This window comes from Pelobates fuscus, chromosome 2, assembly GCF_036172605.1.
Source record: "Pelobates fuscus isolate aPelFus1 chromosome 2, aPelFus1.pri, whole genome shotgun sequence".
NCBI classification, from domain to species: domain Eukaryota; kingdom Metazoa; phylum Chordata; class Amphibia; order Anura; family Pelobatidae; genus Pelobates; species Pelobates fuscus.
The window spans coordinates 84,708,626-84,726,434 of NC_086318.1; the positions used below are offsets into that span (position 1 = coordinate 84,708,626).

Sequence of the window (17,809 nt, forward strand, 5' to 3'; positions counted from 1 at the left end):
GGAAGGTCAGGTAGGATGAACTGACAGGAGAACAGTAGTGGTACGGAGGAGGTGGCCCAGCACCATTGGCTGCCTGGTGCCAGCATGAGGTGGGTGCTGGCTTCAGACAGCAATTATAACATTAGCCAGCCTGGAACTTTGTTAGTGGTGGAATTACACCACCGGTAGCTACGGGGTTAATCTCTGTTGGTGCAGCATTTTAAAGCAATATGCTATACATACAGACTCCAGGTATCTTAAAGCTTAGCTTAAAGGATTTTAAGTGGTCATGGTGCTTGGAGTCATCCTTTAAGCTGGTAAAGACTGAATTTATGACCTCTGCACATTGGTTTTCTCACCCCTGTGGCCTTCTGTTTGGTGTAGCAATAGCGTTCTCGGCTTCCTCTTTCAAAGCGGTAAGTTGGTGGAAACGTGATTTCTTCCTCATCTGCAAAAAAAGATAAAACACTGCCGCTTTCAGTCTTCCTTTCAATCACAGCCATCATATTAGCTATACAAGCCCCCACCTACTATCAGTTTAGGTAAGAGTTATTTTGATCTAACATGGAAATGCTGCTGAGTGCTGAACTACATATCCCATAAACCTCTGATTTGTCAGGTGTGCTCTGTTCCCATGTAAACACCAGGATTGGCTGACAGGTTATCAGGCACCTTCTAGTTTGGACAGCACTTACTGTAAGAAACTATACCTTTGTAGCATCTGTTGCAAATGCGGGAGCTTGACTGTAACTATCTTTTCTATTATAGTTTGGATATTTGTATATATCTGGATAATGCATTAAAATGTGCATCAACTCTAGCCATAACTTTAAAACGCATGTAAGTTATCCAGGTGTAACAGGCCATTTTGACCATGTAGATTGTGTAACAATCATGTTAATTAGCTAATTTTATCACAGAAAAATACATAATAATCTAGTTAACGTAATATGCATAATGAGGATCAGAAATGTTAACAATCAATGCATTAACTGTTTGTTAAAGAACTTTATACGTTGGCTGCTATTTTCCTTCATCTTCGTCACATTTTTCCTGTTTGAGCCCTTCCAGACAGATTGATCACATTGAAAACAATTTCTTTACTTATTGTCAGTTATCAGTAGTGACTATGTGAATCTGAGCCACATTTCTTTCTAGTGTGTTTATACAGCTTATACAGCCTATAATTAGAGATGTCCCGAACAGTTCGCCGGGAACTGTTCGCCAGCGAACATAGTTTGTTCTCGGTCGCGAACATATGCGATGTTCGGTCCGCCCCTATTCGTCATCATTGAGTAAACTTTGACCCTGTACCTCACAGTCGGCAGACACATTCCAGCCAATCAGCAGCAGACCCTCCCACCTCCATGACGAATAGGGGGCGGACCGAACATCGCATATGTTCGCGACTGCGAACAAGCTATGTTCGACGGCGAACAATATATATATAACCAGTCCTGTTACTTCCTGGTTTGTTGAGCTCAGTAGGGCTAAACTCAAGAGGCAGCAATTGCCCAGGGCACTTGACTTGCAAATACTTGTCATTGACCTGCATTGGGAAGTCTGTGATTGGATAGCCACAAAGTTTGGGCGGGGTTAGAATGGGAGGGCTTGCAAAGGCTGCAACTTTTGCATGCTGTTTTGAGATATACCACCAATGCAAGTATATTTTTAAGTTAAATGGATGTATATTTTCATTTGGAGTATGTCTATTAAACAGTGATTTAAAAAAAAAATAATATTTGGACTGTGGAGTGTCCTTTCAACCCTGAGTTAATTGAGACTAAAGCCGACTTACTAAAGTGCAGGAAGATCTGGCTTTCCTTCCGCTCCATGTTCAGCTGGTCATAGGAAAGAAGCTCTTGATGTTGCTGCATTTTAATTTTCTGGACAATGTTCTCTGCAGCCTTCAAATAGAAAAGTCAATATACAGAAAAAATATTACCATGATCATTACCTGTATGTTGCTCAGAAATAATCGAATGTAAAGAATGTAAATGTTACAAGCATGACAGTATTTGAAACATAAGTCTTGTTGCAGGCAATGCCTAGTACAGCATTCTCTCTCGATTGCCAGCACTTCTAAGTAGAATAAACAGGAGAGCCTGGTAGAACAAGACTTTCAGGGTTATTCACTAAAGAGAGAATATAAAGTGAATTCCAAGTGAATTTCAAATTTAAGTTTAAACTAGCCGAACAAAATAGTCTATGCTTTTCGTTCAGCCGTGTTGGCCTTAAATTTGAAATTTACTTTGAATTCTCAATTTAGTAAGTAACCCTGTATGGCTCAGTACCACAAATTACAGGACTGCGTGATTACGTTTTCTAGGCAACCTGCTTGTGCAAACTGGGCGCAAAACTATGAAGAGTGTCAAACTCCTTACTTTTTAGAGCTGATATTGGCCACCCATAATGTGAACTTGATAAGAAATCAGCCCTTGGACAGGTATTGTGAATGTTACCCACTTAAATGTGGGATCACTAGTCAGTAATCGAGACGCAACAAGATCAAAATTGTTGCTATTAAAAATCTTCCACTATTTTGTCAAAACCTTACATCAACTCACTGATAAATCACTAATTAGTGACAATGATCCTAACGCAACCTTTAACAAAAGATTTTCATGGTGGAAAAATCACGGTTTGGTCCTAGAGCTGAGATGGACACTTACTGAGTTGGGAAGTTGAATTCTGTAGTTAAGGTCTCCTAGCCAGAAAAGATGGGTGAAACGATGCGTGAGGTTGAAAGGACTAAGCTTTTTATCTCCCATAACTAGAAATCGCAGGATGTTGAAATAATTCTGCTTCCTCCTGATTAGACATAGAGTACAAATATAGAAATGTATAACCTGTAATTACAAGGACTGCCCAGGTGGCAAATAGAGTTCAGATCAGACATACATATATCAAAGCCAGCAAGCCAAATGAGCTGAAAATGTTAGCCTGCTTAGACACATTTTGTGCATTATCGGGATTATTTACTAAAGTGACAATTGTTGAGAATTAAAAGTGTCCAAAATAGCTGAATTGGAAAAATCAGGATAGTCCGCTTTGCTTTCAGTTCAGCAACTTTGCCCCTAAAAGGACACTATAGTCACCAGAACAACTACAGCTTATTGCATTTGTTCTGGTGAGTATAATCGTGCCCTTCAAGATTCTTGCTGTAAACACTGTCTTTTAATTTTTTTTATTTTTTTTAAAGGCAGCATTTACATTATAGACTAGGGATACCTTCACTGGTCACTCCTCATATAGCTTCTAGAGGTGCTTCCTGGAGCAGTGCTGCACAGTGTGACTGACATTCAGTGTCTCCACCCTCTGCATGGAGACACTAAACTTTCCTCATAGAGATGCATTGATTCAATGCATCTCTTTGAGGAGATGCTGTTTGACCAAGGCGGTGTTTGGCTCTGCCCCTGGCCCATCTCCTTGGCTGAGATAATTAGAATTTACAATTTCAGCCAATCCATTGCTTTCCTATGGGAAAGCATTTTGATTGGCTGAGATCATAACTTCTGATGATGTCAGCAAAGGAGGCAGATCAGGGGGGAAAACCATCACCAGAAGACTGGCATAAAGTTAAGACTTTACTATATGTAGAGAGGCAAGGGCAGGTCAGGTGGGCTAGATAGTGTTTTAACACTATAGGGTCAGGAATACATGTTTGTAAGTACAAATTGCTACATATGAAACAATCGTCAGGAATGTTCCATTGATTTGCATAGTGATTCGTCAACACTTAGCACATTGACCAACACTATCTCAGGGACCAGAGCAAGTAGGACACTAGCCTCAATGGTTTAAGGTGTCCCACGGCACATGTTGAAGGCAAGTAGGCAAATTTACCCCAAGTTATTTACAATTTGTGCCTGTGGACTGTTGAGTTCCACACTGTTCTAATGATTCATTATGTTAGTACCGAAATAAACTTGAGCTTTAGACTAATGAAGCAGTTTTGGTGTATAGATCATGTTCCAGCCTCACCGCTCAATTCTATACAATTTAAGAATTAAAATACTTTGCATATGCAGCCATGGTAACACCTCCCCTGGCATTCACACAGCTTCCATGATAACAAGGTTTCAGCATATATACAGATAAGAAGGACAAAAGTAAACATGATTTGCAATAAGGTAGGTTTTAAAAAAAAGTGTGTAATAAAGTCGTGTAAGTCGCAGATGGAGTTTCGTGTCCAAGGTGAGATTTATCTACTAAATGTACGAAAATTGAGCACTGAGACTGCAGAGGCATAATCTAGACACCAAAGCCTCTTAATTTTGCTAAAGTTGTTTTGCAGCTTAGAATGCCCCTTTTATTTGTTTTGGCTGCACTTTCAATAATGCGTGGATGGCTGCAAGCAGACAAACCCATACAATGCATCATGAGGGCTGGCTATGCATCGTATCGGCAGACTTGGAGGAACTGTCCGGGCTTATGTGAGGAACTGTCCGGGCTTCCTTTGTCTGTGTGATCCAACAAGTGGGAGCGGTTCATATATTTACTTCTGGCCAAGTGCTGCAGAGGACACGAGCAGCCACAGCAGTGAGCCAATGAGATCATGGGAATGAATATATATAACCAACAGGAATAAGTACATAGGGAGTAATTGGGGGGAATTAAGGGATAAATAGAGGAAAGGGAATAACAAGAAAAAAATAAGTTGCTGGAGGGCTTATAAGTCGGGCAGAAGAAGAGGAAGAACAAACATCTGAGGAGAAGATTTTTGTGTGCGTGTGTGTGTGTGTGTTAGTGGTAAGAGTCACCCTAGGGTTTATAAAAACAGACTGATGCAACAATCGTGTGGGATGTTGAGGCCTATCTGACATCTGTGAACCCATGGAATGTTTGAAGGACACAGATACACTTCTATCTCTTCTAGAACTCTTTGCTCCCCTACTCTTCACATTTACTCCTCTACGAGTGTGCTTTGTTCTGCTACAGTACCTTAGCTTCTTTTCACTCCCAGATGTAAGGTGACTGTTTATGAAGCCAAATGATGTACCATTGAACATAAAAGATGCGCCAACTGCTCCTTTATTACCTAGAGGGAAGCACAATAATTTTAAATAAGCCATGGTCTGTGATGGAGCTCCAGTACTCCGGCTGAGTACCTCAGTCAAAGTTCCCTCTTATTGGAAATTTAAGCACTGAAGTGGCTAAAGCTGTTTCCCCAAACACCAGACTACATTTGGTGAAGGGTAAAAAAAACAACTCTTTATTTTGACAACAGGCACATATTTATAGGGATAATCCCAACAGGAGGTCATAAACAGTGACACTAGGTTCACTCCCAGGCATCTTAGAGCATTAACCCCACAATATTACTTTTTTGTCAATGGTATATCAACACATTATACATCCATGGACAGGGCTAATTCCCCTGAGCAACATGTACAAAAAGCACCCGGATCGGATATACCCAGCCCGAGGAATCATTGAGTGAAGTTTAGCCGGGCCATGGCCATTTTCTGATTCGGCGCAGAGTTCCACGCTGCCGCCAGATAACGACCAGACCCCAGAAAGGAATTCTCCTCTCAATAGAGTTATAGTAACCCATTAAAAGAATTTACAAACTCTACATTTTGTACCTTGACAGCGAATGACATATGACAGCAAATGCCCTAGCCTAGCATAACCCATCTCTTTAAACACAAACTCATATCCTTACTGACTGAGAAATCACTGTCTAGTTTATTGAATCAAATGACATTTATTGTCAGGCTGAAAAAAGTACTTTCTAAGTGACTTTGGTTTCCGGTGGGTTCATTTAATCATTGCATGTCAATCTGTGAGCCCCAAGCTGTATTTAGATGGTGACAGAAAGTCATTACAATTAACGGGGACTAGTTATGTTCCATCTTTAATTGCCCACTTAGGCTTGCTTTACACATTGCCATCCTGGCTGCTAGGGTAACAATGTTTTCATGGTGTTATATACACTTGTAAAAAAATCATAGAATTTTTATTTTTGAAATGTTTATCTACCCACTGGACTCGTTTGGTACTATGGTACTGGACTCATATTTACTATGATGAATGTTACAATCGTTTGCATTTTTATAAATGCCACATTAATTCCTTAACCCCTTCCATGACTTCAGCATTAACATGTCCTGCACTACAATAAATATCCATTTATTTTCTTGATGTTTCAATACACAATGAATCTCTTGGAGCAATTTCCAATTATAGAAAAGGGAAGTATCAAATGTACTAATTGTTAGGTGTTAAATATTTATCTTGTAATCAATAGAACTCAGTCACTGGGCACTATAAGCCTGCCAAAAATACTTTTCTAATGAGACAGTAATTAACACATTTACCGTGTGTATCACTAGACAGTCACAGTGCATCCTGAAATGCTGATATATATTGCATCTCAGGCAATCTGATCCGTCCCTATTATATTACATCAGAGACTTTGAATCTCTTTCTCACCAAGTGTGTTGGCAATCCCTGTCTTCACGCTGTTAGTGCATACATGACTTATTCGATGAGCATGTTCCTGCTTTGCCAGAATAACAATTCGAATATTCCACAATGTATGTATTGTAATCTATAGCAAAAAAAAGTTTTCAAACCTGTAGTTAAACAATCTCACAAATAAATAATGTTTTAAAATAGTATCTCTTCAGATCTATTGCTGGAATTCTGTTTTGATTTAAGCATTTCTTTTTAAATAATGTATTAAGACACTTGTAAATCTATATCCTCATGAATTACATTATCGAGGGAAAAATAACATAGCTTAGTTATAGTTAAAAATAATAGTCTATATTGATGTGTTACCCCAGTGCTCACATTCTGTTTTGAAGGAACACTGTAGGGTCAGGAATACAAACTTGTATTCCTGACCCTATAGTCTTAAAAATGCAGTATAGGTCCCTGGTCCCCCCTTAAAATTTGTTAAAACTCACTTTTATTCTAGCACTGCGCGGGTCTGCCAGTGCTGGCCCCGTGCCTGATCCGCCTCTTTGGCTGATATCATCAGAATTGATCATCTCAGCCAATCACCAATTTTGATTATCTAAGCCAAGGAGGCAAGGCAGGGGTGGAGCCCTGGCCAATCAGCATCACCTCATAGAGATGCATTAAATCAATGCAACTCTACAGGTAATGTTTAGCATCTCCATCCTCTAGTGGCCCTCTGAGTGACTGTCACTGAAGGTGTCCCTAGGCAGTAATGAAAACACTGCCTTTTCTCTGAAAAGCTGTAGTTGTTCTGGTGACTATACTGTCACCAGTCCTTTGTAAACAGAAATATATATATATTAACATATTAGGCAGCTGTAAGTAGCAGAAAGTTGTGCTGGTGCTGCTAAGTCCCTGATCTGTTTCCATGATATAACCTCTACATTTTCCTATATCTACCACATTTTGCCTCCCGTTCCTCCCCTTTCAGTCCTTCCAGTCTTTACTTTAGACATTTTATTTGCGCAGCCCTCTCTTTCTCAAAGCTTTTAACCCCTTCAATACCAGAATCCACTATAAATGTTTTTATTGTCATATGTTTTGCAGTACGAATCTAAGCTGAATCCTCACTCACCCTCAGTTATACTCCAGTTATCATTATCAGCCTGTGGTAGAAAAAAATTCTCTGCCAGAAGCCACTAGTCACTGATATAATGAATGTAAAGTTGCTGAAAATGTAAGCTCACCCCCTGCTTTCAAACAGTGCAGAAAGTGTCAATGGGTGATGGCATTACTACAGTCAGGGAGGGGGAGGAGTGAATGGGTGCTACTATTTCACTATGTGTATTACATTAGCAGTCCAGAAATTGATAAAGACTGCTATAGCAGTTTTAAATACCTTTCTTTTCGAAAAATATGGTTTAACTGTATTTACCATATGTGGGCATTATACCCAAATGCAAACATTCTTTTTATATTCTGTTGCCATTTTCAGTGAGCAGTATTGCTAGTAATGCCTTAAGTGTTCTTACAAATACCTTTTTTGAATCTTTTATATATATATATATATATATATATATATATATATATATATATATATATATCATATATTTCTGACATAAATATATATTTCTGTCTGGCAATTTTGGTTTTATACTATCATTTTAGATCCTGTATGAAATATTGTAAGATAAAGGAAACTGTTTACTATCTAAAGCTTTTCATTTTCCAAATATTTTTTATATAGAATAAGTAAAAATTGTGCAAATTTACATATTTTTATGTTAGTCTGCAAAGTAATGAATGCACAAAACTGTTGTGTTATGATATGTTTATATCAGGCCTACACAACAAATGGCCTTGCACTTAAGGCCACCTATTAGACCTTTGTCAGCAGGGCCCTGCTCGAGCGCTGTGGGACTTTAACAGCCCGACCAGGCCCCTTGCTTATCGGCATCCCGGGCGGAAATGTGTCCCTTGAGTCATTACCTTTCAGAGGCTGAAGCTGCGCAAGAGGTGGCTATGAAGAGGGGGCCAATTTGGAGAAAGGCAGGACAGGAGGGGGGTTCATGCTGCAACAACCAGCCCTTAACTCCTAACATCCTTAGGCTACAGACTGGACATCAGGGAAGCCACTCTTTAGCCAAAAGGTAGGAAACGGGAGGGTGGCTATAAAAAAGTATATGTAAAAAAGTATAACTGTGTCTGTCAGTGTGTGTGTATGTCTGTCTGTTTGTCAGAATGTATAAATCTGTATGTCTGTTAGTGTGTACCTGTTTGTCTGTCTGTCAGTCTGTCAGTGTGTGTCTGTCAATGTGTGTGTGTGTGTCTGTCAGTGTGTGTGTATGTCTGTTTGTCAGTATGTATGAATCTGTATGTCTGCAAGTGTGTCTATGTGTGTGTGTCTGCAAGTGTGTGTCTGTGTATGTGTATCTGTATGTCGGTCAGTGTGTGTATCTGTGTATCTGTTTCTGTCAGTGTGTGTGTCTGTGTATCTGTATGTCTGTTCATGTGTGGTGTGTATCTATATGTCTGTATGTAAGTGTGTATGTATCTGTATGTCTGTCTGTCTGTCCGTATGTATGAATCTGTATGTCTGTCTGTTTGTCAGTATGTATGAATTTGTATGTCTGCCAGTGTGTGTCTATGTGTGTATGTCTGCAAGTGTGTGTCTGTGTGTGTATCTGTATGTCTTTTAGTGTGTGCGTCTGTATCTGTATGTCTGTTCATGTGTGGTGTGTATCTGTATGTCTGTCCATGTGTATCTGCATGTCTGTCTGTCAGTGCGGTTGTCTACGTATCTGTATGTCGGTCAGTGTTTGTGTGTGTGTGTATCTGTATTTTAATATGTGATTTTATACCTTTACTTAGAAAGTGAAGCGCTAAAAACCTATCTACGGCCCGAAGAAGTTTACCTATTTTAATTTTAGCCTCTTCCTACTGCCAAGTTGTGCAGTTCTGGTTTATATGCTACCTATACATATCTTGCTTCAAATGAAAATGGTATAATTTTTTTTTAAGTAAAAACTACTCAGTAGTTAAAGGGTTAATCAGAATCCATACTAAAATATGATTTGGTGGAGTATAAACTTGACTCCCCTCCGATACCAGTAGGACTTGCAAATCATATCTGCACATTACCAGTTTATATTCAGATGAAGTAATCTCATTGAGAGAACGCTGCAAGATATCCACCCATTCTTTCTCGTTTAGTGGATCCTCCTGTGTACCAATCACATAGATGTCATGTTCTATGTAATCTGTTGTCTCGTCGCGGGTCTTGCCTTGGCCTTTGCAGAGAAACCAAGATGAGATCTCTTTTGGTGGGGCAGCGTCTCCTGCCGATATAAAACAAAAATAAAATAAATAGGAACTATCACAAACACTAAACAAAGGCAACAATGAATTCGGAAATATGTAAATTCTAAAAAGGAGAATAATGATACATACCCATGTTCCATGTCCCAGTGAAGATAGTTAACATATCAGGTTCTGGTTGACCCGAGTGTTTGTTTTTCATTTGCTGGAGAAGTTGGCAGAAACCTTCTCGTTTCTATTAGGAAGCAATTCATGCAAAAAAATAAATGTTGATTTACAGATTACATACAAAGAAACAGATAGTGAAGCATTTATTTGCATTGCAATGTATTATAATATGTCCTGTTGGACATATCAAGGAATAATGACTTATTATTGCAACAATATTTAGCTTGTGGGGTTCTCACCCCTTCCCATTGGTTTAAATTGAAAAGTAAGTGGTATGATAGTCATTTACGTTCACTGGTAAACTGCCGAAAAAATTACTTTTGTGTATTTATTGTATTTATGTTTAAAGAGTTTCAGGTTTGTAAGAATTGCAGTGGGCATAAAGGCAGGAAAAGCTCATATGTGTGAAAACCAGTTGTAATTTTTTTTGGAAAAGAAGAGAACTGCTTACAATATAAGAAGGAAAGTTCAGCGTTCAGTACCGGGGCTGCTGTCCATTACATTCGGTCTTCGAGGTTGACGTGCACTCCAAATTCCCCCCGGCATGCTCAGTATGATATGGATATCACGTCTATGATGATTTCCTAGGAACCAGATGTCAGGGTACCTGTAGTCTCTGCCTCAGAGGAGGTGAGAGACTTAGACGTTTATCCTCCCAGAGGGGTTGTTTCCTCCGTTCCTCGCTGTCCTCTCGGCCATTTACAAGCCGAGGGATCCACTTCCTTATATGACGCGACGCTCAGTAGTCGACGTCATGACGCCAACCCGGGTCGACCTGTCAGTCAAGTCCTGAGCACTAATCAGGACTCGTCGGGGGCGTGATTACCCTCTAGAATCAAGGTATAAAGTAAGGCTTTCGGCATCTGCTCATTGCCCTGTCGTGGTTCTAGCCTGTCTAGTCACTCAGCGCTCTTGTATTCTAGTTGTCTCTTTGGTTCTGACCCGGCTTGTTTGTACTACCCTGTTTATCTCTGTTACCCTTTGACTCGGCTTGTCCCTCGCTTACCTGTCCTCTCGTTCCCTTGACCTCGGCTTGTCTCTGACTATTCTCTACTTACTCCTTACGTTAAGTCCGGCCATTCTAAGGTCCGGTATACGTACCTACCACCTGTTTGTACTCTGCGTGTTGGATCCCTGTCCCGATCCTGACATTACGACAGGGCCAATGGATCCTGCAGGTACAAACACTCAGGTTGGTCCTTCTGACTCTAGGTTCGACGCCATGGATCACAGAATGGACCAGATGGCTCTAGCACTACAGGCCTTACTATCTCGCTCTAGTAATCAACCAGAGGAGATGCGTAATACTTCTATCTCTCCTGTGAGTTCAGGTCTAGAGGTAGCCACTGTAGGTGCTTCTTCCCGTATCACTCCACCTGTACGTTATGCTGGTTCTCCAGAGAAGTGTCGTGGTTTCTTAAACCAAATAGGTATCCATTTCGAATTACAACCCCGCTCCTATCGTACAGATAGGGCGAAGGTTGGATTTATTATCACATTACTTGTCGAGAAAGCTTTGAGATGGGCTAATCCATTGTGGGAGAATGATAATCCGTTAGTATACAATTATAATGCCTTTGTAGCTGCTTTCAGAAGAACTTTTGACCCTCCAGGTAGAAAGGTCAATGCAGCTAGATTACTGTTGCGCCTTAGACAAGAAGACCGAACACTTGTGGATTATGCACTAGAGTTCAGGTCCTTGGCGGCAGAAGTTAAGTGGAATGAACAGGCTTATATAGATGTATTTTTAAACGGGTTATCAGACATAATCCTTGACGAGGTTGCTACTAGACAGCTTCCTGAAAATTTGGAGGATTTAATTTCTTTTATTTCTCGCATTGATGAACGTTTAAGAGAGAGGCAGAACACTCGAGAGAGAAACCGTAGACCTTCCTTTAAACTAGCCCCTTCATTTCAAAGTTCTGAATCCACAACCTCACTTCTTCCAGAACCTATGCAGATAGGCAATACTCGTCTCTCAGAAGAGGAGACACAGTACAGGAGAAGGGAGGGGTTGTGTATGTACTGTGGAGTCAGAGGTCATTTACGCCTAAATTGTCCTAGTCGCTCGGGAAACGCTCGCACCTAAGTTTCTCTAGAGGACAGGCCTTGGGTGTTTCTATTTTGTCCTCTAATCATAATTATAAAGATCACAGGCTTCTGCTACCCATTTCTTTAACTTGGGAGAAGGGAGTATTAGAAACTATGGCATTGATAGATTCCGGAGCTGCTGAGAACTTTATCGACCAAGTTTTTGTTACTAAACACACTATCCCATCCCAGTTAAGGGAGACACCCTTGGCCGTTGAGGCCATAGATGGTAGACCTTTAGTTGAGCCTGTGATTTTTCGTGAGACCATACCCGTTAAATTAACTGTTGGTATCTTACACGAGGAAGACATATCTTTATTGCTTATTTCGTCTCCATCTGTTCCCATAGTCCTGGGGTATCCTTGGTTAAAAAAACATAACCCTATTATTGATTGGGAATTAGGGGAGATAGTCTCATGGTGTCAGGGTTGTCAGGACAGGTGCTTACGGACAGTGTCACCACTTTGCGCAGTTAACACACCGATTAATTCTACCTACTCTACAGAGGTACAAATACCGCCTCTGTACCTGGATTTAAAGGCAGTATTTGACAAAAAGAATGCTGATACTTTACCTCCTCACAGGTCTTTTGATTGTAAGATTAATCTACTACCTGGTACTATGCCTCCCAGGGGTAATGTATATCCTTTGTCCACTAAAGAGAACTTAGTCTTAGAGGAGTACATTCGTGAGAACCTTGAAAAAGGATTCATTAGGAGATCCTCCTCCCCCGCCGGGGCTGGGTTTTTTTTTGTTAAGAAGAAGGATGGTACACTAAGACCGTGCATTGATTATCGAGGTTTGAACAAAATAACCATTAGAAATGCCTACCCTATTCCTTTGATTACCGAGCTCTTTGATCGTCTAAAAGGCTCCAAGATTTTCACCAAGTTAGATCTCAGAGGGGCGTATAACTTGGTGAGAATTCAGCAGGGACACGAGTGGATGACGGCGTTCAATACCCGTTATGGGCACTATGAATACACAGTAATGCCTTTTGGTCTCTGTAATGCACCGGCAGTATTTCAGGACCTAATCAATTAAGTTCTTAGGGAATTTCAACATGACTGAGTTATTGTATATCTGGATGATATACTTATACACTCTAGAGAGATTGAGACTCACCACAGACAAGTCAGAAGGGTATTGCGCAAGCTTCTTCAACATGGCTGAGAACTTTATCGACCAAGTTTTTGTTACTAAACACACTATCCCATCCCAGTTAAGGGAGACACCCTTGGCCGTTGAGGCCATAGATGGTAGACCTTTAGTTGAGCCTGTGATTTTTCGTTAGACCATACCCGTTAAATTAACTGTTGGTATCTTACACGAGGAAGACATATCTTTATTGCTTATTTCGTCTCCATCTGTTCCCATAGTCCTGGGGTATCCTTGGTTAAAAAAAATAACCCTATTATTGATTGGGAATTAGGGGAGATAGTCTCATGGTGTCAGGGTTGTCAGGACAGGTGCTTACGGACAGTGTCACCACTTTGCGCAGTTAACACACCGATTAATTCTACCTACTCTACAGAGGTACAAATACCGCCTCTGTACCTGGATTTAAAGGCAGTATTTGACAAAAAGAATGCTGATACTTTACCTCCTCACAGGTCTTTTGATTGTAAGATTAATCTACTACCTGGTACTATGCCTCCCAGGGGTAATGTATATCCTTTGTCCACTAAAGAGAACTTAGTCTTAGAGGAGTACATTCGTGAGAACCTTGAAAAAGGATTCATTAGGAGATCCTCCTCCCCCGCCGGGGCTGGGTTTTTTTTTGTTAAGAAGAAGGATGGTACACTAAGACCGTGCATTGATTATCGAGGTTTGAACAAAATAACCATTAGAAATGCCTACCCTATTCCTTTGATTACCGAGCTCTTTGATCGTCTAAAAGGCTCCAAGATTTTCACCAAGTTAGATCTCAGAGGGGCGTATAACTTGGTGAGAATTCAGCAGGGACACGAGTGGATGACGGCGTTCAATACCCGTTATGGGCACTATGAATACACAGTAATGCCTTTTGGTCTCTGTAATGCACCGGCAGTATTTCAGGACCTAATCAATGAAGTTCTTAGGGAATTTCAACATGACTGAGTTATTGTATATCTGGATGATATACTTATACACTCTAGAGAGATTGAGACTCACCACAGACAAGTCAGAAGGGTATTGCGCAAGCTTCTTCAACATGGCCTGTATTGCAAATTGGAGAAATGCAGCTTTGACCAATCCCAGATAAATTTTCTTGGTTATGTGATTTCTGGGGAAGGGTTTAAGATGGACCCGGATAAACTCCAGTCCATTTTGGATTGGCCTTTACCCAGGGGTCTCAAGGCCATTCAGAGGTTTATTGGATTCTCCAACTATTATAGGCGCTTCATTAAAGGTTACTCTTCAATTATAGCTCCTATTACCAATATGACCAGACAGGGGGCTGACACTAAGAACTGGTCTACTGAAGCCCTTTTTGCTTTCAAAACACTCAAGGAACTGTTTGCTTCTGCACCAATTTTGGTTCACCCTGATACGACTCTGCCTTTCCTACTCGAGGTAGACGCCTCAGAGACAGGTATAGGTGCCATCCTGTCCCAAAGGTTAGGTGTGGATAAGCCCTTACATCCATGTGGTTTTTTTTCCAAGAAACTATCAGGTCCTGAGAGCAGATATGACATTGGTGACAGGGAACTACAAGCAGTTATCATGGCTTTAAAGGAGTGGAGACATTTATTGGAGGGCACCTTACATCCTGTTACTATTTTGACAGACCACAAGAACTTGTCCTATATTGGGGAGGCCAAGCGCTTGACCTCCAGGCAAGCTCGTTGGTCTTTATTCCTCACACATTTCAATTACGTGCTCACTTATAGACCTGGTTCTAAGAATTCTAAAGCCGATGCTTTGTCTCGCCAATATGAACCTTCTGCCATATCTGAGCCGGTTTTGTCTTCTATAGTACCCAGGGGCAATATTATCGCCAACACGAGTCTTAAGATTCACTCTCCGTTGCTTGGTCAGATCATGAAGTTGCAACATCTGGCTCCTAGACAGACCCCTGGGGCAAGGCATTTCGTTCCTCCTGAACTCCAACTGGAACTCTTACAGTGTTTTCACAACAGTAAGGCGGCTGGGCATCCGGGTATTCGCAAGACATGTTCCTTGATCTCTAAAGATTTCTGGTGGCCTTCTTTACGAAAGGATATTAGGGATTTCATCGGAGCATGTGAGGTCTGTATGAAGACTAAGCAAACTCATACGCTTCCATGTGGTTTGTTACATCCCTTGAACATTCCAGAGAGACCATGGTCCTGTTTGGCTATGGACTTCATTGTAGATTTGCCTGTTTCTAAAAAACAGACTGTGATCCTCACGGTGGTTGATAGGTTTACTAAGATGGCTCATTTCGTGCCCTTAACTAAACTCCCGACTTCTCCTGAATTGGCGGAGATATTCGCGAGAGAGATTTTTCGCTTACATGGGATACCTTCCGAAATTGTTTCCGATAGAGGCTCCCAATTTGTTTCACGTTTTTGGAGATCCTTCTGTTCTCAACTTGGCATCAAATTGAATTTTTCTTCTGCCTATCACCCTCAGTCTAACGGAGCTGCTGAACGTACCAATCAAAAGATTGAACAATATTTGCGTTGTTTTGTTTCTGAACACCAGGACGATTGGGTCGGTTTGATTCCTTGGGCGGAGTTTGCACACAATAATCTCGTTTGTGATTCTACTCGTTCCAGCCCCTTCTTCATGAATTATGGCTTTCATCCTTCCATTCTTCCCTCGGTTTCTCCTTCCCAAGGGGTACCGTCGGTTGATGTTCATGTTGCCAATTTGAGGAAGTTGTGGGATCAGACTCGACAAATTCTCCTACATAATTCCATGTTGTTCAAGAAACACGCTGATAAGCACAGAAGGGCGGCTCCGGTTTTTGTTCCAGGTGATAGGGTATGGTTGAGTACAAGAAACATTCGTTTAAAGGTCCCTTCTATGAAATTCGCTCCTCGTTACATTGGCCCTTACAGGGTTCTGGCTCGAATTAACCCAGTTGCGTATCGTCTAGCTCTTCCAGCTGCCTTACGCATTCCTAACTCCTTTCATGTTTCCTTACTGAAACCGTTAGTCTGTAACAGATTTTCCTCCACTATATCCTCTCCTCGCTCTGTTCAGGTTGAGGGTCAGGAGGAGTATGAAATCAACTCCATCATCGATTCTCGAATCTCCCGGGGGAGGTTACAATATCTTATTGACTGGAAGGGATATGGCCCTGAGGAGAGGACTTGGGTACCTCAGGAGGATGTACATGCTCCTCGCCTCCGCAGGGCTTTTCACTCCCGTTTTCCATCTCGTCCCGGTTCCTTCCGCCCGGTGGGCGTTTCTGAGAGGGGGGGTACTGTCAGGGTACCTGTAGTCTCTGCCTCAGAGGAGGTGAGAGACTTAGACGTTTATCCTCCCAGAGGGGTTGTTTCCTCCGTTCCTCGCGGTCCTCTCGGCCATTTACAAGCCGACCGCGAGGGATCCACTTCCTTATATGACGCGACGCTCAGTAGTCGACGTCATGACGCCAACCCGGGTCGACCTGTCAGTCAAGTCCTGAGCACTAATCAGGACTCGTCGGGGGCGTGATTACCCTCTAGAATCAAGGTATAAAGTAAGGCTTTCGGCATCTGCTCATTGCCCTGTCGTGGTTCTAGCCTGTCTAGTCACTCAGCGCTCTTGTATTCTAGTTGTCTCTTTGGTTCTGACCCGGCTTGTTTGTACTACCCTGTTTATCTCTTTTACCCTTTGACTCGGCTTGTCCCTCGCTTACCTGTCCTCTCGTTCCCTTGACCTCGGCTTGTCTCTGACTATTCTCTACTTACTCCTTACGTTAAGTCCGACCATTCTAAGGTCCGGTATACGTACCTACCACCTGTTTGTACTCTGCGTGTTGGATCCCTGTCCCGATCCTGACACCAGACTAGTTTGCTCTCAAACAAGACTTTCTCAAAGTTTTAGACAAAACATTTTTTCAATAAAAGTTACAACTGGTTTTCACACACACAAGGTTTTCCTGCTTTCATGCCCACTGATACAAGCTCACAAGGCACGTTTCAGCGATCTGCAGCTGCTGTTCCACAGTAGAACCTGGTAGAAGAATTAATCAGATTATACCAATGGAGTGGGTTTGATGATCTTTACTCTTCTTAAGAGCACATTTCAGATCTGTAACTATATGGACAGAACTCTTCATGTGTAAACCATCTATAGACAAAACCAGTTATTTATAGAATTTGGATATTCCACTGAAATGATATGGACTGTCTGATGAGGTGTGGCGAAACGCGCGCGTCAGGGGACTCGGTAGATTCAGTGTAACAGCATTTAGCGCGGTCTAGAGACCACTTATACCGCGCTCCCACAAGAATCCCGAGCATGCATTCTGTTGGGACCTGAGCTATTTCATTTCCCTTTTTTCAGGGGTTTATTGTGGGATTTGTGGCTTTCACGTATATTGTATCAAGAATTTTATAACATGACAGGAGGCTTCGTATTTGCTTAAGTCTCTCTTTACTAGAACTCCACAGCAGCACAGAAAACAACCAATCAGAAAAAAGTTAGGTACTATAAAACTCCCCTCCCCATGCATCATTTCCTCTTTCTTTGCTGCTCCGCACCAGTACAGGTCAGAGTACCTCTGCCTCCTGCTAATATTAGTTGGTGGCTTTGGGTTTATTATGATTTATTTAGGGTGTATATTTGTTATTTTAGTCATGTTGTTTTGCTTATATATATATATTGTATTTTCATATATATATTTTTATGTTATAGCATTTAGTTATACCTATGTTATGTACAT

The 17,809-nt window shown here is 41.4% G+C and overlaps 1 protein-coding gene across 3 annotated transcripts in view; it reads right to left on the reverse strand.

The window, feature by feature from the left end:
* The window catches only part of INPP5D (inositol polyphosphate-5-phosphatase D), a 125,594-nt gene that overhangs the window by 18,891 nt on the left and 88,894 nt on the right, over window positions 1–17,809 (reverse strand). For all 3 annotated transcript variants that reach the window (XM_063442377.1, XM_063442376.1, XM_063442378.1), the window contains exons 11-17: window positions 9,841–9,943; window positions 9,532–9,728; window positions 6,418–6,535; window positions 4,924–5,020; window positions 2,652–2,790; window positions 1,778–1,886; window positions 339–427 (exon numbers count right to left, since the gene is read on the reverse strand). In XM_063442377.1, the coding sequence (XP_063298447.1) occupies window positions 339–427; window positions 1,778–1,886; window positions 2,652–2,790; window positions 4,924–5,020; window positions 6,418–6,535; window positions 9,532–9,728; window positions 9,841–9,943 (852 nt within the window). The remainder of the gene's footprint in view (window positions 1–338; window positions 428–1,777; window positions 1,887–2,651; window positions 2,791–4,923; window positions 5,021–6,417; window positions 6,536–9,531; window positions 9,729–9,840; window positions 9,944–17,809) is intronic.